This window comes from Elephantulus edwardii, unplaced genomic scaffold (genome assembly GCF_000299155.1).
Source record: "Elephantulus edwardii isolate Elephantulus edwardi_28Jun2011 unplaced genomic scaffold, EleEdw1.0 scaffold00055, whole genome shotgun sequence".
NCBI classification, from domain to species: Eukaryota; Metazoa; Chordata; class Mammalia; order Macroscelidea; family Macroscelididae; genus Elephantulus; species Elephantulus edwardii.
In genome coordinates this window covers 11055628-11077117 of record NW_006399805.1, presented here as the reverse complement: position 1 = coordinate 11077117, position 21490 = coordinate 11055628, and the positions used below count along the sequence as shown (strand labels likewise).

The following is a 21490-nucleotide window of genomic DNA, read 5'->3' as shown; positions in this document are numbered from 1 at the left end:
AGTGACCCTATGAACAAGTTAAAGCCTGCCCTGTCTTGAACCATCCTCCCAGTCTCCCCCAGGCCCCAGCCCATTGCTGCAGCCACTGTGTCAATCTATCTCATTGAGAGTCTTTCTCTCTCCGCTGACTTCTGGTTTCCCAAGTGTGATGCCTTTTCCCAAGGACTAGTGCCCCTGACAGCAAACCCCAAGTGTGTGAGACGTTTGACCAGCCTTGCCTGCAAGGAGCACCGAGGTTGCACACCGCCCTCAAAGACTGGCCTTTTTTCTGGATCTCCATCCAGTCATTAGCTCTGATACAGGAGAGCAGGGATGGATGGTCCATGGTCCAGAGCAGTAAGACAGCAAAACTGCCAGCGGCCCCATCCTGGTCCCAGAACTGAGGCCTTGATCTAGGGTCTTGGCTGTCTCGTCAGTGGGGTTGTGTGACTGAGGGTATCACTAAAGGATGTCGCAGATGGAGACCACGCCACGCGACTCTCAGAGGGAGGGGCACCAGAATGACAGGCCACAATATTTTTGTGCAGTGTCTCAGCAGAAATGTATTATTTAGTACAAAATGATCCTGTGGTTAGTTGTAACAAGAGAAACATCTCTGTGAGCCCGCTTGGCACGTATGCCTGTGGCTGCCAGGCTGGTGCGTTCGGCTGACTGGCTTTGTGAGTCTCTGCGTGCGCGTGGGTTGTGCTGTCAGGATCACTCACAGTCATGCTTCTGGTCACGTGACTTTGACAGCACACTCGCACTGTCGTTTCTGCTGCCGCCAGTGTTTTCATCGTCACTGACTTTGTGAAACTGCCTGGCGTTTTAGCTACCTGTGAATGTACGTTTAAGCAGTGACAACTGTATTTGTACATGTTGGGGGCAGTCCTGGGAGAAGTCCATCATGTCTGGAAAAGTAGAGGGTCAGTGAAAAAGAAGACCTCAAAAGGATGGTGGACAGAGCATGTCAGCAGGGGCTTCTGCACCGCAGAGACTGCGGGTGGTGGGGGGGGTCAGGCAGGGCTTCGCTCTGTCGTCCACGGGATCACGATGAGATGCTGCTGGCTCTGTGTCAACCACCCCCGGCGACAGGACTTCTGCACGGGCTGGGATGGGAGATCCTTGTGGGGCAGGGGACACCAGCTCGGCTGCCAGCACTGGAGTGCCTTGGACTAAATGTTCTCCAAGGCTCCCACAAGGTTTGTTTTCGGGCCAGACTTTGCCGTTTGGAGGACTGTTGTTGTTGTTGTGCACCATAGAGTCAGAACAAACACATAGCTGACCCTCTGGCGGTTTTCACAGGTTGTTAATTGCACGGGAGGAAACTGCCCATCTTTCTCCTGTGAAGCAGATGGTGGCCTCGAACCGCTAACCTTCAGGATTGCAGCACAGTTTCTTGCCACTGGAGCTCCATATTTGGAGCACGAGACATGATTAATTTGCTTGAGTTGGGACGGTATCTCGAAGATAAACTGATCCTCAGGATATATGATTAGGGAGTATTATCATGACAAGAGTCCAGAATGAAACCTGCATAGTGGAGTGCACTGGGGGCAGGGGTTGTATAACAATGCAAGGATTTTTTTAAAAAAAAAAATTTTTTTTAAATTGTCAAAGAGAAAAGCAAACTAGGGGGGAGGAGTGGGCAGGCAGGAAAGTGTGCAACAATGAATGTATGTAAAAAAGTAAGAAACAAAAACAAAACCCTGGTCCTCAAGTCTGGGATTTTGAGGCACACCACACATTGCATTCGGTCTCTTCCAGCTATTTCCGGAAGGGGCCCTTCTTCGGCCTGGCCTGCTTCGCCAACATGCCGGTGGAGAGCGAACTGGAGCGCGGCGCCCGCATGAAGTCGGTGGGCATCCTCTCGCCCTCCTACACCCTGCTCTACCGCTACATGCATTTCCTGGAGAACCAAGTGCGGTAGGTGGCGGGAGTCTCCGGGCGGCAGCTGGTGGTGCTGCGATTGGTGTAGCCATCGCCCCATCCCTGGGCTTCAGGTGGTTGTTCTGACCCAGTATCCATGTGGGCCAATTATGGTTGGTGTCCGTGCGGTTATGGCGTCCTCAGAACGGAGCCATTGGGCCACAGGCTGCTGGCAAGAGACTGCTGGACACAAATCGCACCCTGGAAAGGGGTGCCACTCTGCACGGGCCCCCGCAGGAAGTGGGGGCTCCAGGCTCAGTATGCTCGTCCCAGAGCCTGGGGTGAGACTGAACTGTGGCCTGGTTGACAGCCGTGACTGTAGCGACCATCACAAGCATGAACACCCTTCCATTCTCGGGTCTTTCTTTTCTCCACTGTTGTTTCTGTCCTCTGGCCTGTTCTCTGAGCATCTGTCATCCAGGGGAAGCGTGGGATGGGAGTGCCGTGCTCATGTGGGACCCCTCTGCCTCCTTGAGAGAGGACCAGCCATGGGGTCTGCTCTGTCCATCACCAGCGCAGCTGGAAGACGTCATCTTCACAAAGACTGTCTTCCTACGTGTCTGGTTACCTTTCTCAGGAAGAGGGAGGAGGGATGGGTGTCATTCCACCCATCAAACAGGGAAACTGAGGCTGGAGCTGGCCCCAGAGAGTTCTTTCATTTCTGCCACCTTCTAGTCAGGTGACCGAGATCAACAACCAGACACACCAGGCAGAAGGAGCTGTTGGGGGGAAAGGGGTGTGCCCAGACCCAGCTGATGACTGTCCTACCGGCCTTTACTGGTCAATCTCTGCATGAATGTTATGACTTACGGGGACCCAGAGTCCTTCAAAAGCAGAATTAAGTCTCTTGCTGCCGAGACTTTGAGGAGTAGAGTCATCTCCATCTAGACCAGCTGTCCACCAATCCGAGGACCATAAAAAAATGTGTCATCAAAGTGACATCTCAGCTTTTTAAAACTTCCAGGAGGTCTTTGCCACCATCTGTCCCCACTTCATACATAGTCTGATTTTGTGGCTTCTGCTCCCAGGGGCATCGATTACTGAATCGAGTAGGATGAGTCACAGGTGACTCGACGTCACACAACAGGATGGGGTCCGCCTCCCGTCTTTCAGTGTTGTGCGGCGGCGACTGATGTGTTGCTGTGAGGCCGGGATCTCTCCCACGAGTACTGCAATCCCAGCAAGACCGTCTGTGGGAGACTGACTTCAGTGGAGCTTCGGACCGAGAGAGACCAGGAAGAACAAGAGTACATAGCCCTAAACGCAGAGCTGATCCCCAGAGAAGAGCATCATTTATGGGTCATTTTAAAAAATGGAATTGGTGTTACCTTTTTTTCTTTTTAAAATGTAAGCTTCCTGAAGGTCTTATGATGGGCTTGTCCTGTGTCCTCCTTTATATGAATGGTCTGAACCTTAAGGGCAGCCTGACCAACATGGCGGATCAGACTTGAAAGAAGGCATGTGTGAGAGACCACAGCCTGCAGGTCATTCTGTCTGTCTACTCTATCTACCCTCCCACACACACCAGAAGAATGAGATGCCTCCACTGTCTGCTTCACGCTGAGGAAAGCCTGCTAATAGCCAGGGTTACCAGGAGGAAGGGCAGCCCCAGTGTGGGAGGTGAGGTGGTGCCACGTCTGGGACACAGATGCCAGAGAGTGACTGGCTACCAGCTGGACAGCGAGATCACTGACCCTGAAGAGCAACTGAGGATGGACAGAGGAGTGGGTGGTCCCCAGGTTGGCCATCTGAGGAGGTCCCCACCTTGCTCAGTGAGGCTGTATTCCTGGTCCTTCTCTTTACATGATGGGAATTGCAGAGAATATAAGAAGCTGCAGGAATGCCTTAATTCCCTGGTGCTGTGGTAACAGACACCACGAAGGGGTGGCTCTAACAAGCAGAAGCCATTCTCTCACAATCAGGACACTGGGGTCCCCTCTCAGGACACCAGCTCCAGGGGAAGGCTTTCTCTGTTCTCTCTAGGGTAGGCCCATGGCATTACTCGTCGCCTGGGTCTAGGTGGTTCTCAGCACAGGGCTCTGAGGGTAACCTCCTTCCCCTCCCTCCCACCCCGTAACCACGCGTGAACTCTGGTCTCTGGGCATTTGCCTATTTCATCCCAGTGGCGTCACACACTATTGTCCTTTAGAGTCCGACTTCTTCACTCAGCACCTCATTTCCAAGGCTCCTCTGCCTGGTAGCAGAGATGAAGACCTCATTTCTCTTTCTGGCTGAGGAGTGTTCCACTGACGGATGGACTCTATTGCATGCCCCTCTGTTAATTTTCACCTCTTGGTTATAGTGGATGATGGTGAACACTCGTATCTGAACCATGTTCTTACACCGGCAGACCCCACTATGTCCAGTCATCTGAGAGTGGACACTGGGCTTGCTTCCACCTTTGGGTGACTGGATCACACGCAGTGAGCTCTGTTGTCCATGTGAATGATGCTCTCTCTGACGTTAGTATTCAGGGCGGAAAGGAGAGGCCTTGGATCACGAACACCCAGTGAGAACTGCCTTTCTTACTTCAGACATTGTATAAAAAGTGGCTTTTCCTAATCTTTTCAGATAATAAAGAGCAGATAAGCATGGGTCCCAGATAGCGTGGCTCTCTGTGCCTCCATGTGCTCCCTCCCCACGTACAGGAGCGGGCATATCTCAATCTACAACAGGTGTTAGTCATGCGCTGTTAGCCCCATGAGATGGGGACGGTGATATGGGGCTATCGGGGTGTCAGGCTCACATATGAGCGTCTCCGACAAGTCCTTCTGCAGCACCAGCAGGGGAGACCCCACAGCCTCAAAGATGGGGTCATCTGAGTGTCTTGGGGCCTTTGGTCCAGTCCTGTTCTCACTATCCCTGCGTGTGTCCACATGGGTGCAAGTTGTGTTTGTGTGTGCTCGTGTCCGTGTGTGTTTGTATGTTGTATGTGTACCCTCTGTGCATGTGCTGTTGTGTGTGAACATGACACACATGGGTGTGCTGTGTGTACACGGTCGTGTGTGTTTGTATGTTGTATGTGTACCCTCTGTGCATGGGCTGTTGTGTGTGAACATGACACACATGGGTGTGTTGTATGTACACGGTCATGTGTGTGTGTACACATATTGTATGTGTTGTGCACGTGTGTGCTGCAGGCACCAGCTGGAGATGCCAGGACACTACTCACACCTGGCTGCCTTCTATGAAGACAAGAAAGCGGGGCTCCATGATGGTCCCGGAAGAGGTCTGCCGCCCGTCTACTGGCTGCCTTCCATCCACCGCTACATGTACCCCGAGATGAAGGTGAGGGTGCAGTGCCATTGATGATGGGTCACCAGTGAGGAGCTTATGCTTGGGCTCTGCCTTTAGAACAGAGGATGGTACCCTAAGCAGTCGCATAAGCTTCCCCCTCCAGGTTTATTTTAAATTGGTTTGCTTACAAAACTTGTATATGCTGTGCTGTTCACACTATTGCTCATTCACACTGTGTTTCATGCAATCAGTCCCATGCGTTATGTTTTACAAAATTCATCACCATTGGACCTTGCACATCATCACCCTGTCTTTTCACCAGGATCCTTCCCACTTCCTTCCCCCACTCTCTCTACCCGCCAAACCGCAGTCCTGTGCTCTCACCCCTACCCCTCCTCACCGCTCTGCTCTCAGTCACATAAACTTGCATGGTGTCAGGAAGGTTTTCTTCAGCCACGTGCGTCTGAGGGATGCGGACGAAGAGTGCAGAGTTGTAAACAAGAGGGCAGCTGCAGGGTGGGTGGGTGTGGGCAGGGCTTCTGCAGGGGCGGTGATGAAGCTTCAGGTAAGGAAAACTGGATATATGAATGAAGGCTGAAGAGTCAGAGGAGTGAGAATGATGTCCTCTCAGTTGTGATAATTTAAATTGCTGCTTTATTGGGCATTTTTCTGGGCACCTGGTCTTTGGTATGAAAACGTCTGTTCACCTTCAGTGGTCCATCTGCTGGGGGGGAGGCGAGTCAGGACAAGGACCCACGTCCCTTCCCTCCTCCACGTGCGTGCTCACAGGCCGCTGGGGCTCGCGGCTCCCGTCGTGTCCTCCCAGAGCCCCATCGTAGCCCTAAGTACACTTTTTTGCTGAGGGAAACTCACTGCAGACACACGTGGCTCCTGGCTTTCCAGTGATGGCCTCAGCTGTGTTGATGCCGTACCCCACTCCCGAGAGAAATACTCATTGTCCCCCATCATTCATGGTGACCCCTGCACAGGGGATGAAACGCTGGCTGGCCCTGTGCCCCCTCGAAGCTGACCGGTGGATGATGATGCGCCCTGATCGTCACTGGCTGGTCACCAGGCCTTGCTTCGGCCTCCGTGGTCTAGAAGCTCCACTGAAATCCGCTCAGCATCCTAGCAACACGCTGGCAGACGGTGGGCTGTGCTTGAAGAGCACCCGCCCGGCGTCAGACCTGGGTCTCCTGCAGGGGAGGCGAGAGCTCTGTCCCTCATCCAGCTCTCCGCCATCCACCCAATCTCAGCTGCCAGCGACCCTGCAGGACAGAGCGGAACTGCCCACAGCGTCCCCAAGGCCGCCATCTTCACCGAAGCTGATGGCTTCCTCTTCCTCCTGATAAGAACCTGCCCTCTGGTAGGCAGTCCACCGCACCACCAGTGTGCCCAGCGTAGCGGTCCCTGAGCCCTGCTTCCACGTGGCATTTCTCCATGGCCAGAGGAGGGCACACTGCTGTCCTGCATGAACGCCAGGGCCCTTCGGCAGCTGTGCTGGGATCTGTGCCCCCGAAGTTTTTGCAGGATGGAGTTCAGCACCTGCCCACTGCCCTCTGGACACCCCCAACTTGTGACGTGGCCCCAAGTTTCCAAGGTTGTCGATCTTTGTGAAGGAGCCTGCCTGCGTTTCTCCATGGAAGGGCTGGTGGATTTGAACTGCTGACCACCTGGTTGTTAGGGCAGTGCTCCCTCTGCCAGCAGGCAGCCAGTCCCGTGGGGATGCCGGCTTGGCTGTACTCGTCACCATGCCCCTCTCTCCTCACCTGCCATCTCTCCCCAGATCACTCACCCTGCTGGCTGCATGTCCCAGTTCATCCGCTTCTTCGGGGAGCGCATCCTCACGCTCTGGAAGTTCGCCCTGCTGCGCAAGCGGATCCTCATCTTCTCCCCGCCGCCTGTGGGCGTGGTGTGCTATCGAGGTGACCGGGCCTGCGATGCTGGGATCTCCCCAGGGCTGACCAGAGCAGGGCTTGGGCCAGCTGCAGGGGGCAAGCCTGGGAGTGGCCTGATGGGTTAGGGGTGGGTTGGCCCTGTCCTCTGTCCCCCAACCCTGGGGCATGACTGCAGAGAAGGACCCCCACTAGGGCTGTGGGGCAGAGGAGGCCCTGCTGAGCACCCCAACCCTCCACCCGGGGATGTGATCGCAGAGAAGGAACCCCTGTCACTGGGCTGCGGGCAAATGTGACCCTGCTGAGACCCCTACTACCCTAGGATGTGACTGCAGAGGAGTACCCCCACCCCTACCCCCAGGGCTGCAGGGCAGATGTGGCTCCTCTGAGCTCACCCCCACCCCCTCTACCCTGGGATATGACTATTCAGACCTGGACCTCCGCCCCTGGCTGGGGGGCAGTCACAGCCCTGCTGAGCCCCCCACTCCCCACAGTGTACTGCTGCTGCTGCCTGGCCAATGTCTCTCTGCCTGGTATCGGGGGCACCATCCCTGAGTCCAAGCCCTTCTTCTATGTAAACGTGGCCGACATCGACAGCCTGGAGGTGGAAGTGTCCTACGTGGCCTGTGAGTAGGGGCCGTCCACCTTGCCCCAGGCCTGCTACCGCCAGACAGAGCCCCACACCCCCAGGGTCTGGCTGGCACCTCACCTCGTCTCAGGGGTCACACTGGTGCCCCTCACTCATCACTGGGGCTCAGCTACTGTCCTTTCACTGCTCCATCCCCTGGGGTCAGGCCAGCACCCCCACATCCCTGAGAGTCAGCTAGCATCCCTCTCCATCCCTGGCCTCAGCCTTTCATCCATCCCTGGGGGTCAGCCAGGGCCCCTTCCTACAGCTCAGCTACCAGCTAGTGCCCCTTACCTGTCTCTGGGGGTCAGCTGGGGCCCCTTCCCACATCACAGACCCACGTCCCAGCCGGCGCCCCTCACCTGTCCCTGGGGCTTGGCCAGTGCCCCCTGCGTGCTGATGCCCGCGCCTTGCCCCCGCCTCAGGCACCACAGAGAAGATTTTCGAGGAGAAGCGTGAACTCTACGATGTCTACGTGGACAACCAGAACGTGAGGACGCACCACGACCACCTGCAGCCCCTGCTCAAGATCAACAGCGCGGACAGGGAGAAGTACCGGCGGCTCACGGAGCAGAGGTGTGTTCCCCGAGGGGCCCCCAGTCACCCAGCACCCACACACACGCACGTGCTCGCGGGACCCCAGGAAAGAGGTGAGCCTTAGATACGGGCTACTGTCACCATCACCGCTTCAGAATCGCTTAGGGAAGGCCTGGCACATGCCTGGGTGACCCAGGGCAGAACTGGTCCTGGACCGTGCTTCACATTTAGATCCCATGTCCTGTGTCCATCAGGCCCTCCCCTCCCTACCTTTGCACGAGTGTGGCTTCCTGTGGGGCGGGGCCTAGGAGGGAGGCGGGGCGTGGGCGGGGCGTGGGACTGACCACCCCCTCCACAGGCAGATGCTGCTGTATTCCCAGGAGGTGGAGGGCGACCATAACCCCTGTGAAGAGGACCTCTTTGTGCTGTGAGTCAGCCCTGGGGCCCAGAGACCCCCCAGCCCTAGTGTCCCTCCCACCCTTCCCTGCCCTGTCACAGTCCAGGATGGCCTTGATCTCTGCCGGGCCATGAAGAGCTGGGCTTTGCGGGCACCATGAGCCTGAGATGTCTGGGGTGCCCAGGTAGCTAAGCTCAGCTCTGAGAAGCAGAGGGCATCTGGGCCCCAGGGGATTCAGGAGGCATTCTGGCACTGGCGTAGTCGTGGGCAGCCAGGGGGCAGTTGGGGGTCACCCAGCACTTGGGGAGTCAGGGTGTCTTGATGTCTGTGGGGGCCCCAGGTTAGGGGCATCCAGCTGTCTCAAGGGGAGAATTGTGAGCATCCGAGTGCCAGGAGTTAGAAGCTGTGTGGACACCTGTGGGGGCTGTTAGGAGGTGACTTGGCACTGGAGAGAGTTGGAGGGTGTCTTGGCACCATAGTGCCTTAGAAGGAGGAGCTGGGACACCCCAGCTCTCTTCTTTCTTAGAGGACATTTATAAATGACATGAAGCAGGCTGATAAGCATCGAGTACCGAGGGTGTATGAGGGGTCCCGCGGGCTGGGATGCTGTGGACTGGGACAGGTGTGAGCTGGACCCCCGTGGGCTGGGATGCAGGTGCATTGGGACAGGTGTGAGCTGGACCCCCTGTGGGCTGGGATGTAGGTGCATTGGGACAGGTGTGAGCTGGACCCCGTGGGCTGGGATGCGCGTGAACTGGGACAGGTGTGAGCTGAACCCCCTGTGGGCTGGGATGCAGGTGCATTTGAGACAGGTGTGAGCTGGACCCCGTGGGCTGGGATGTGTGTGCACTGGGACAGGTGTGAGCTGAGCCCCCTGTGGGCTGGGATGCAGGTGCATTGGGACAGGTGTGAGCTGAACCCCCTGTGGGCTGGGATGCAGGTGCATTGGGACAGGTGTGAGCTGAACCCCCGTGGGCTGGGATGCAGGTGCATTGGGACAGGTGTGAGCTGGACCCCCGTTGGCTGGGATGCAGGTGCATTGGGACAGGTGTGAGCTGAACCCCCTGTGGGCTGGGATGTGGGTGCATTGGGACAGGTGTGAGTTGAGGTGAGAGCCTTATCTGATCTTTCTGCCCTTCCAAATGTAGGTTTTTCCTAGAACAGAACAATCGCATATTCCAGACCTTATTGGAGGTGTCTGCGAGCCAGGACAAGACGCTGACCGCCGAGCACGCTCGCGGCATGGGCCTGGACCCCCAGGGGGACCGCAGCTTCCTTCTGGACCTGCTGGAGGCCTATGGCATTGATGTAATGCTGGTCATCGACAACCCCTGCTGCCCCTAGCAGGGGGCTCCACTGGGCCCTAGGGGCCTCGTTTTATACTGACACCGGAGTGTCGTTTATACTTCCCTACATTGTGATTTTTTCCAATTTCCTTCCATCCCTTCTTCCCTACGGGTAAGATAAGGTCCTCTTGACTTTGTGTCCTGGTTGGGAGATGCTGGGATCTACCACTTTCTCTCAAGAGCCAGTGTTCCCTGGGCCTGTGGTCATAGGAGTAAGAAGAAGGGAATTATGTGAAGGAATCTGGCCCTGAAAATTTTGGCATGGCTGCCTAGAAAGTCCGTAGTCTCTGTCAGTGTGTCTGCTCAAGACAAGACACTGGGTTCTTAGAGATGGGCCTCTCTGCTTGGCGGCTGAAGGTCCCTCCTGTTCTACAAGCCAGTTCTCTGGGGCCTTGTTGTTTTCCTGGATGTTGGACCAAAACTCAGCCTCTGTGTTCCCTATGGGGACCTCAGAGGAAGACCAGTGTGACACCATCATGAGCTTTGCTGAGAGTGAAAGTGCTGGAAAGAAGGTTTGAGATCCCCCCAGGGCTGCTGGTGGAGGCCCCCCATGGCAAGCACGGGTCCTCTGATGCCTGTCCTCTGGAAGAGCCCCTGACAGCCATCCCTGGCCTGGATGTGAGCCAGCAAGTTCATCTCACCGTTAGCCACCAAAGGACCTGTATGGGGATAGTGACAGATGGAGTTCCCCACCTCACAGGTCCGACGGTGGTCTGAGCAGGACAGAAGTGACGTTTACTCACTGAGGTGGGAGTTCACTGGTGAATCAGTGGAGTTTCTGGACCAGATGCCCCTGAGTCCAACCCCAGCAAGTGCCACGGCTGGTTCCCTCTGCTGACACTCTTCAGGGGGCCACTTGGTCCGATCCTCCAGACATCTCTGTGGCAGAGCTGCCCCTGCTGAACTCAGCCAGAGGGCCAGAGACCTGGCAGTTGGGGTTAAGGGCAAAGTCACCAGTGACGACTCCTGCACGTGACCAGCGGCCCTGAGTGCTGGGGACAGCGGGCTTCTGGGGGTGCTCTGCTCGGGACCAGGCCACTGGCGTCCTGCTTGGTCCCTGGCTGGCACTGAGGAGGCCATCCATCTCCAGAGGGACAGTGCCTTGTCACGGCTCCTGCTTTCTATGGCTCAGTGCAGGGACAGAGGCCTGTATGTCCACACGCTGGCTGGTTCACACTCAGCCGAGCTTTCTGCTGGACAGCCCACACGGCGTAGCAAGATCTGGTCTCTTGGGTGTGTTGGGTTTTTTCTGGAGATGAGAGAAGTGGGTGTGGGAGTGTGGCAGCCGTGGTCCTAGAGGGGCCCGTGTTCGCAAACAGGACACAAGTGGAAGCTCCATGCTGGTTTCTGCAGGCCTCTACCCCAAACCCATAGGAAGCAGAAGCTGCTGCTCCCCCCACAGTACCAGCTCCCCTCTCCCAGAGCACCCTCTCCTCTCCCCCTGGAGCACCTCCCCCCTCAGAGCACCTCCTCTCCCCCTGGAGCACCCCCTCTCTCCCTGGAGCACCTCCTCCACAGCACCTCTCCTCCCTCGGAGCACCTCCCCCTGGAGCACCTCCCTCCATTGGAGCACCTCCCTCCCCCTGGAGTATCTCCTCTCCCCTGGAGCACCTTCCCCACAGCACCTCCCCTCCCTTGGAGCACCTCCCTCCCTCGGAGCACCTACCTCCCTCTGGAGCACCTCCCTCCCCCTGGAGTACTGTCTCCCCTCTGCTGGACCACCATCTTCTTCCTCCCCCCTCCCCCATGCAGATGGGGCCCTTCTAATCTGGCCCAGGAACAAGTGCTGTAACTAGTGGTACCCACAGCTCAGAGGTAAGGAGCCAAGGAAGGCCAGCAGCTGGAACATCAGGGGATGAAAGGACTCCTGGAGGACACAGCACCCCCTCTTCCCGTGGAACCTGCCAGACAGAGATGCTCCGTAAGCCCCACCTTCCCAGAGCCCTCCTGGGTGGGAGCTCTCGACGCAGGGCATTTGACCTCTTAGCTCAAGGGGCGCTGGGCAATGTGAAGTAAGGGGTGTTGGTGAGAAAGTTGGGGGTGAGATTTCTGTGCTTCCCCTGAGTCACAGCCAGGCTCTAGATTCATTTAACCACGCTTACTCTTGGCAGCTGTCTGGCTGGCTGTCCAGGTTCCCAAGCTCACAGGCCAGGAGGAGAGGGAATGGATGAGGCAGGGAGCATGTCAATTTAGGGGCCTGGGGTGAAGCCAGCTTAAAAGGAATCGCCTTTTGCAGAGGGATTCACAGATTGGGCCTCCCCCCACTGCCAGCTCCGTTACAGGGCGCACACGTCAGCTTACCTGTCTTCAGTTTCCAGCACCTAAGAGTCTTGTCTGGAGGTGACAGGGACCCCGCTGCCAATGTCTGACGGTCCAGGCCTGCTCCCCAAGTGGGCTCTGTCTTGTCTGGTGGTGATGCAGAGCCCCGCTGCCAGTGTCTGAGGGTCCAAGGAATGTCTAGGGGTGACAGGGACCCTGCTTCCTGCTGCCAGTGTCTGAGGGTCCCGGGCCTGTCTGGGAATGACGGGCTCTGCCCCTGGTCCCCGGGTGGGTTCAAAGTGTACTTTGTCCGGGGGTGATGGGGGCCTTGCTGCTGGTGTGTGAAGGTCCTGGTCCTGCTCTCCAGGTGCGCTCTGGTTTGTCTGGGGGTGATACGGAGCCCTGCTGCCCAGGTGGGCTCACTGGAGAAACCACCAAGGGCTGGAGGCTGGAGCTATGCTCCTGAAGCTGTCTACTCACGGAGTAGGTGGCTCCGTGTCACTGTCCCTTTGTCCATCAGCCCTGCAGGGGCAGGGCCCCCCAGGCATCCTGGAGCAGGTGGGAAGGCCACACCCACAACTCCCCTTTCCTCCCTTCTCCTGCTGGCCCTGTGAGTCTTGGTGACATGTAGCCTGAGCCATGACCTGCTGTAACCGACTACTTCCCATCACCTGGATCTGGCCAGTGGGACCCCGGAGGAACGACTCCTTGTAGGGGCTGCAGTGGAGGCTGAGAATAGGTGAATATTCATGCCTAAGTGATGGAGACTCGTCAAAGTGGCCCTCTGTGCTTGGGACTCCAGGAGATGGTCACACTGGGCCTCTGGGGACTCTGCCAGCTCTCCTCTGGACCGCCCCCTACTGGTGACACAGGCTCACGATATGTCTGGAATTCACTTTGGCTCTAGTTAAACATCAGACTCTCCTTGCTGCCATTGTCCCAATGAGTCCCCAGGGCGCGATGGGGGGGGGGCTGCAGTACTTCCTCTGTCATCACATTCGCTGTGGGAGGAACTCAGTGCAGGCATTGCACCTGTAACCTGTTCAGTTCCACAAAAAGTCAGGGTGAGAAGCAGCATGTAAGGTGCAGGGTCCAGCACCACACTGAAGCCCCACCCCAGCACCCAGACCCAAGATGCATAGCTGAAGACCAAGGTGAAGCCAGGTCCTGGTCTGATGCTTGCAGGAGGATGAGCTCTTAATGTCACCACATGGTCATCAAACGTCACAAAGGATTCGAGCACTTATTTTGAGGACTGGCTTGCAGGGCACCTTTCTGGGGCAGCTGTGATTAAAATGTCCATGGTGGGACCTCAGGGGCCGCGGCTGTCCAGAGTTCAGAACCCCCACACTCATCTGTGGACCGGGGGAGAAGGTGCTTCCGGATAGCTTTACAAGGTCGAGTCCAGCTGGGCTGAGGACCTGCCCATGTGAAGGCAGATAGGCCGGGGACATAGGTTGCCAGGGCAGCGGGATTCCACCCCAGAGAGGTGTGGCCAGGCCCCATCTCCCCATCCGGCCCCCATGGCAGCCTCCCACCACCCCGCACCCGTGAGCAGGTCGTGTCCTGCACATCCACAGTCGGGGCTGACCTCCAGGGCAGGCCCAGGCATCTTCATTTCAGGAAAGCTCCTCTCTGGTTCAGACAGGAGACGGAAGCATCCTTGAGCTCCTCCGTCCTCCTGGTTACCTCTAGTCCACGTTTACGACAAGTAGACCTGTTTCTACCAGCTGTGGGGCCCCGGGCTTGGGGAAAGAGCAGCCAACTGTGCACCCAGCTACCGTTTCTCTTACCAGAAATGGAAGCTTATTTTTTATCGCCATTACTGTGTGATGACTGACTGGAGTATGCCCATGTGGGAATGGAAGGTGAATTCAGAACAGGATCCAAGGAGGCCAAGGCCCCGGGGCGTTTTATTCTGGAAAGGCCTCAGGGGTCTATGGGACATGCCAGGGGCATCCTACCAACCCTCTGGGCTCCTGGCTGATGTGAGGGAGACAAGTGGGGGTTCGCCTGACCTCTGGCACTTTATTCATCTTTGGCACTGCAGTGTGGGGGCAGCTGCATGGAACTGCCAAGGGAAAGCCTGCAAAACATTTTTAGGGAGTGGCACTTGGAACAAAAACTGTGAGGCCAGCCTGGCCACCAGTACCAGAAGTGGAGACACTACCTATCTGCAGGGGAATTTAGGGCACAGCAGAGGGGAAGCAACATTCACTCTGACATGCCCAGAGCTTGGAGACTGAGGTATTTCCAAGTCCAGAAAACAAATCCTTTCTGGAACAAACTTTTGCAGCTTTGGAAACGCCACCTCCTTTTTTTTTTCTTAGTTATGCTCAGCATAGCTTCCCTGTCCTCTTAAACAGAAACCCTGTATTTTGACAAGACCCCAGCATAAGAATTCTAGCAATAAGAGAAACAAGTCTATTTTTGATTGCAGATTTACCTCGTGTTGCTAAGGTACTAAGGCAGTTCCTAGCTTCCGCACCCCACTGCACACTGAGCTTGGCCACACACCCTTGGTGCCGACGACTGTGACCTTGACGGCCTAGAGGGAGTCTCGCTCGATCCTAAGCCAAGAGCACGTGGGTCTTGAGTGGGTTTTGCTCTGCAGCATGAAGAACTTCCATGTGTCTGGAGTTATCTGGCCCAAGTTGTGTGCAGGGAGGTTGACATAACTATATTTACAGAAAATGATTTTTACAATTAAAGTTCACGTTTTAACAAGAGCCTGTGCGTAGCAGTTCTTCACTTAGACTAAGAGATGTGGTCCTTGGACAGAGGATCGAGGGGTCAGCCCCCAGAGGGCTCATAGGAGGCACATGACATTACAGTGATGGAGGAATGGGGGTGGCCCCTCAGCCCCGGGCAACGTGGTCTGGACGCTGGTTCCTCCACCCCACCAGCAACGTGTCCTGGACGCTGGTCCCTCCGCCCTGGGTGACATGGCCTGGACGCTGGTCCCTCTGCCCCCCCCTCGACATGGCCTGGACGCTCGTCCTTCTGCCCCACCCCTCCCCCCACGGTGACGTGGCCTGGACACTCGTCCCTCTGCCCCCACCCCCACACCCGGTGATGTGGCCTGGACGCTGGTCCCTCCGCCCTGGGTGACGTGGTCTGGGTAAGCTTCCAGGGAATGAACGTCAAAGCCAGGAGCAGTGACCCAGCCAGAGGAGTCAGGACCACAGTCCCCATCTCAGGCCATTTCTGGAGAAAACTCAGCAGTAACCAACTCCCTTTTCCCACAACATCTACAGCTGAAGTTTAGGGAGCGCTGGTCACCTAGTGCCTAGAAAGTTATGCTGCTAACCAGAGGCTACTCCAGCAGTTCAAACCCCCCAGCAGGAGAAAAATGGACAGTCTCCTCCAGTACAACAGACACTCGATGGAGGGTCAGTTATGACTTGGTCCCACCTCCGCGGCAATGGGAGAGGTCAAAGGTTAGTTTGAAACATTAAGTATTCTCTGTGGGAGAGACGCTCTGGTGGGACTGTGCTTGATGTGACACTTGGCTGCTAATGCCAGGGTGGGCATTTCAAGGCCGGCAATGGGTCAGTGGAGACAGCCCCCCATAAGGATGTACAGCCCCAGATGGCAGGAGGAGCCTTGGGTTTATTTATCTTTATATAAACACACAGACACACAGGGAGCCCTAGTGGGACAGACCTTGATCACAGACCTACCCAACGTGCCTTCTGATGCCTTGACTGCCAGCACCATGAGTGCTGACTATAGGTCGAGGTAAATCATTGACAACTTCAATCTTTTCTCCATCTATGATGTGGTTGTCTATCGGCCCTGTGGTGAGGGTTCTTGTTTTCTTGATTTTGACATAAAACACGTATCGAACGCTGTAATCTTTGATCTTCCGCAGCAAGTGCTTCAAGTCTTTCTCACTTCCTGAAGCCAAGGCTGTGTCATGTGCCTAATGCAGGTTGTCGACGAGTCTTGCCCGATCCTAATGCCACCTTCTTCATTCACATAGACTAGCTTCTCAAATTATTTGCTCAGCATACGGATTGAATATGTACAAGGAAGGATACAGCCCTGACACACACTTCGTGATTTAAAAACTGCAGTGTTCCCTTGTTTAATCCAAACATTTTCTTTGTCCAGGTAGATTTTCTTGTGGATGTAATTAAGAGTTCTGGGATTCCCATTCTTCTCAATGTCGCCCATAATTTATTATGACCCACACCGTCAAATATCTTTGCATAGTGAAGAAAACACAAGGAAACATCCTGTATACTCTGTTTTCAGCCAGGATCCACATGACATCAGAAATGGTATTTCTCCTCCATGCCTCTCCTGAGCAAGCTTGACTATCTGGCAGTTGCTTCTCCGTATACTGTTACAGCCTGCCTGTGTTAGTAATGACGGTGCGTGGTTTTCATTTTGGGGGGCACCTTTCTCGAGGTCGCCTGCAATTGGTCCGGTGGCTGGCTTCCACATTTCTTGGCAGGGTAGCGAGCACATGCAGGGCTTGTTTCATGAAACGCTTCAGTTGGTATTCTGTCGATTCTGGGGTCCTTATCTTTGTTGCCAATGCCTTCAGTGCAGCTTGGACGTCTCCCTTAGCTCCTGGTTCTTGGTTGCATGCTAGTTCCTAAAGCGGTTCAATGTTGACCAGCTGGTTTTGGTATAGCAACTCGAGGCCTGAATTGCCAGCTCTCTGAGCTTCAGAAATGTGCAGTGTGGTCTTCTAACTCCAGGATGGTCTCTGCACATTGTGTTCTAAGGCTTTGCTTTATCTCCGAGCTGCCCTTTCATTTGTAAGAAGTGATGCAATATGATGATAAGAAGTGATTAAAAAAGCTACTGTTCAGCTCGTATTTCCTCATTTCTGCCTTTTGTTTGAATTTAGCTTCTCTACGTTGAAGAGAAAGGTCTCTTCTGATAAGTATTTTTGGTCTTTCTTGTCTTTTTAAATGACGTTTTGCCTTCTGCATCTACGGTGTCCTTATCTATGATGTCTCTGATGTATCCCATAATGCATAAAGACGGGTGAAGAGGAGGGGACGCCTGTGAGCTGTGGTAATGGAGAGGAGTCCTGCAGACTGCATGGCCCGCCAGCGGAACAGACGAGGCTTGGGGAGGCAGCGTGGCCAGGGTGCTCCCAGAGCAGGGATGATGACAACTCGTTGCACCAACTTTGCCGTGTTGTCTGGAGGGTCAGCGCTGGGAAGGGCCGAGGGTTGGAGGCGAGGAAGCAGCTCCAGAGATGAACTGTGATAATGGCTTTGAGCATGGCAGAGGTGGTGAGGAGGAAAGGGCACGGTGCTGCCTGCTGTTCACAGGGCCTCTAGGACTCGTAGTCAACTCAGCGGCTCTCTGAGTTACAGGTCTGTAATGCTAAGTGAAAGGTCACTGGTTCAGATCCCCGGTCAGTCCTCAGGAGAAAGGCGGGCAGTCTCCCATCATGAGTCACTGCGCAGAAACCTGAGAGAGGGCGACCCCATGTCCGAATCTACCCCTGGACAGCGAGATCCTCCCATCTCTCGCTAACCACATGCACCTCAGACTCTGTCATCTCGAGGTCACTGCTGCCCCATCAGCTCCAGATTCTCAGTGGCCGCCTGTCAGGTGTCCCGGCTTGTAGGCGGCCCAGGAGATCACTCACCTTTCTTCCAAGGAGCCCAGGACTCGAGCTGCCCAGGGTACACAGCCTGTGGGCCGGCGGTGGCACTCGCCCGGTACCAGCAGCTCTGTGGTGCCTGGAGCCGTTTGCTGAACACTATTTGAAGCCAGTATAAAGGGTACTTGAGCCAATCTGCCGAGGTCATGCGGTCCCTGCTTCCTCCACCTGGCACTGTGGACTGTCCACCTCACCGGTCACTGGGTATGGGCAGTCCTGGCAGGTGGTGACTGTGACTGGACATCAAGTCCATGGATGAGACGGGGTGGGGAGACAGCTTGATATGAATCGTTGTTGTACCACAGAGTTGGAACCGGCCCATCGCTGACCCTTCAGAGGCTGTTAACGGCATGAGAGGAGATTGTCCATTCTTCTCCTGCGGAGCTGCTGGTGGCCTTGAACTGAATGCCTTTGGGACTGCAGTGCAGCTTCTTGCCACTAGGCCACCAGAGCTCCCTATAAAATCATTTAGCTGGAAAACTACTTTTAACAGAAAGCACCTCAGGTTCATACTAACCAGGGGTAGCGGTGTTAAGCTCCTCCTGGGCACCTGGAGCTCAGGTCTGGTGACAGCAGCTGCTCAATGTCACTGCCTCACGAGTCCCTCTGCAGTGACAGGACAACGGGACGAATGCGGCAGCCGACGGTGAGGATCAGGGCGCGCTGTGAATGCTGAGGCTTTGGAGGGAGGCACAGACCCACCAGCGCTGGGCAGCACCGGGTGTGGACGCCTTCTGCCGCCCGACTGTCCGTGGGCACCGCATCCTCACGGAGGACGGAGCTCTCCACACACCGCCACACTGTCTTCACTCTGCCATGGGCCCAGCGCACAGTACCCTGGTGGCCCGCGGTGAGAGGCTCCCAGGTGCCAGCCTAGAGCTTGGAGCCCGGACCCCACCAGCTCGGGAGCGCGGCGAGGCCTCTGCATTGTCCTTCAGGGCCGCTGTGCTGCACAGCCTTCCGGCTCCTCCCTCCTGACCCTCGAGGGCATGAGCTCCAGGCTGCAGTGCAGTCGTCCGGCTCCCCGCTCCCGACCGAAGGCTCAGGGCCTGCACGGCCCTCAAGGGTGTGAGCTCTAGACTCCCCACAACTTGGAGTGGCCCCATGAGACTGCTGTCCATCCAAGCGAGTCAGGTCACCTCCAGCTTTCTTCTGTCAACAAAATACAAGACCCTGAGCGGGACGTGGGCCGGGTGCTGCCGCCACCAGCCGTCCTGGGTCGTCCTCTCACTGGGGCTTCGTTACGGTTACAAGTAACGGACAGCATGACTCGAGCGAGTGAAGCTCTACCAGGCCTGACCAGCATGTCCTGGAAAGAGGAAGCGGCCTGCTTCTGTAAAGACCACCCCTTGGGAACACAGCGACCACTGTCTGTCACCCTCTGTCCATCAGCATCGCTGGGAGTCTGGGGGGCTCGCAGGCGGGGCTCTGTGACTCTGTGTGGACACGTGACTGTGGTCCTACTGATGGTCACCCTGACTCGGTAATGTCATTCCACAGGACAGTGTCAGGACAGGACACACGCCGTCTCACTACTCACCTGGGGCCTCTTCTGTGGAAATGAAAGGTCGGGGACGGACACTGTCACCTCTGGTGCGTGGACAAGCGCGCACTCCTGGGTGAGTGAACTAGTTAAAGAGCATTAGGACGATGTGGATGTCACCAGTCACAGCATCATCCTTTTGTCACGTGGGCAGCAGTAGCTAAAGTGCACTGGTGGTGCCGTGGTTAACTGGGCACTTGGCTGTGACCTGAAAGGTTGGCGGTTAGAACCAGCATCCGCTCTGTGGGGGAGACAAGGCATCTGCTCCCATAAAGACCTTCTGGGGCCCAAGGGGCTACAAGACGGACCTCACTAGACAGCCATCCCTGGCCTCTGTGTTAACGAGCAGGAGATGACAGATTCTGAAGCGAATTAACAGAGTAAGAACTTGAAACATAACTTCCATCTGTATATCTGTTGGCGAGAGGATGACAGGATGATCAAAAGCCAATGTCAAGTGCAAAGACCAATGACCACATGTGAACAGACTGCAGAGAGCAGACAGTAAGCATGTCCACGAAGAAAAGCCCACCTGAAGTTCCTCACTGCTGAGAGCTTGTCCGTTTATTTTTTAAGTGGGTGTGGAATGACTGTGGTACTGAAAATACACTGAGTATATTTTTAAAATGGTAGAACACTGTGGTCTTAAATGTCCGTATTCATGTGACACCAAAAAGTACATGATTTGGCAACTGTTTGACCCTTTGGAGACTCGACTCAGAGGACGCATCCCTGGCCAACGTTCCTGGGCTCCCAAGCTGCTCAGGGGAGCACATCCCAGTGCCGTATGTGGGCGACCTTGTGAAACAGCCCACACCCACCCACCCGGCCACCCAGACCACGAGTCCCACCCTGTGTACCAAATCTGACATCTTCAAAGTCAAGTCTGTTCCAGCCTTCCTTCCAGCAGGCATTCCACTAAAAAAACACAGGGCACCAACACCGTTCAAAGCAGAAAACCGGGAGGGGTGGTGGTGGGGTGGTCATGAAAGGGTCAGCTTAGGACAAATGCCAGGTGTCAACATAAACATCACGCCTCAACCACTCTGTAGAGGGCAGGGGGGTGGAGTACTCAAGCAGAAGTCTCCAGAACATGGCCTGACGGCCCTGCATGATAAGGCCACCCTGCCTGGGCTCCCAGGCCCCACGCACACCCAGAGGTTAGACCTGGGGGGACCGAAGCGAGCCAGCAATCAACAGGTTAGAGCAGCTCTGAGTCCCGCCAGGACACACAGGACCCAGCGTCTTACAGGCCAGCCTTAGTGGGTGGGGTCCCACCTGCTCCAGAACAGGAAGGAAATGAAGCAAGGTGCTGACAAGGGGGTGCTAGGGACAGTGTCCCCCAGGTTCTGGGAGGGCGTGCAGACCCAGAGGGAGCCTTCCAGAAGGAGCCAGGAGGTCAGTACTGAGGGTCGGCTGACACCCGAGACGAGGGTATGGGCATGGAGGGATGAAGGCAGGGCGGGGCAGGAATGCTGGCCATGCCGCGGGCCCAGGTGGCCTGCCCACTGAAGTCCTGCCTTACGGAGCCACCTCAGGTCCCTCTGCGTCAGTCCTGTCTGGAGCCGGCCGCTGCAGTGCCTGCTCCCGCTTCCGGGGGTCGCAAAAGAAGTGCAGCTTCCGGGGCAGCAGCGTCACTTCCACGGCCATGGCCTCGTACTCCTCGCGGTCAATGCTGAAGGAGCTCCCTGAGGCCTGTGGGGAGACAGAGTGGTCAGCACCTGAGGGGGTCCTGGGCGGGCCTAGAGCAGGGAGAGGACAGGTCCCCACCGGGGAGGAGCAGGGAGACATCGTCAGCACCGGGAAGGTGGCCTGGTCAATGGCAGACCACTGCCCTCTGACAGCTGGGGCCAGGGCTGCCCCATCACAAGCCCCATGCTTGGAAGGAAGTGCTTCTGCCGCTGGCCCATCACCTCTCTGTGTTCTGGGATCTGTGGACTGTCCTTCATTCACTGGAATCGGGGCTCTGGCCACATTGTGGGCTCACAGTGTGACGCAGCCCTCCCCGCATTCACAGGAAGAGCTGCAGACTCTCAGCAGATCCCCAGGAGGGCTCAGCGTCACCCCTCGATCCCGAGGAGGGCTCAGCGTCACCCCTCGATCCC

General features: G+C 56.2%; 2 protein-coding genes across 2 annotated transcripts in view; one reads left to right on the top strand and one right to left on the bottom strand.

Annotated features, from left to right (window-relative positions):
- The window catches only part of KIAA1147 (KIAA1147 ortholog), a 28637-nt gene extending 18691 nt beyond the window's left edge, over positions 1–9946 (top strand). Inside the window, exons 5-11 of the mRNA XM_006887229.1 lie at positions 1747–1905; positions 5049–5196; positions 6932–7070; positions 7535–7666; positions 8094–8244; positions 8564–8632; positions 9751–9946. Of these exons, the coding sequence (XP_006887291.1) occupies positions 1747–1905; positions 5049–5196; positions 6932–7070; positions 7535–7666; positions 8094–8244; positions 8564–8632; positions 9751–9946 (994 nt within the window). The remainder of the gene's footprint in view (positions 1–1746; positions 1906–5048; positions 5197–6931; positions 7071–7534; positions 7667–8093; positions 8245–8563; positions 8633–9750) is intronic.
- An 846-nt stretch (positions 9947–10792) lies between these two features.
- The window catches only part of AGK (acylglycerol kinase), a 70931-nt gene continuing 60233 nt past the window's right edge, over positions 10793–21490 (bottom strand). Inside the window, exons 15-20 of the mRNA XM_006887228.1 lie at positions 20911–21080; positions 19383–19470; positions 18441–18679; positions 17828–17941; positions 12250–12386; positions 10793–10914 (exon numbers count right to left, since the gene is read on the bottom strand). Of these exons, the coding sequence (XP_006887290.1) occupies positions 10793–10914; positions 12250–12386; positions 17828–17941; positions 18441–18679; positions 19383–19470; positions 20911–21080 (870 nt within the window). The remainder of the gene's footprint in view (positions 10915–12249; positions 12387–17827; positions 17942–18440; positions 18680–19382; positions 19471–20910; positions 21081–21490) is intronic.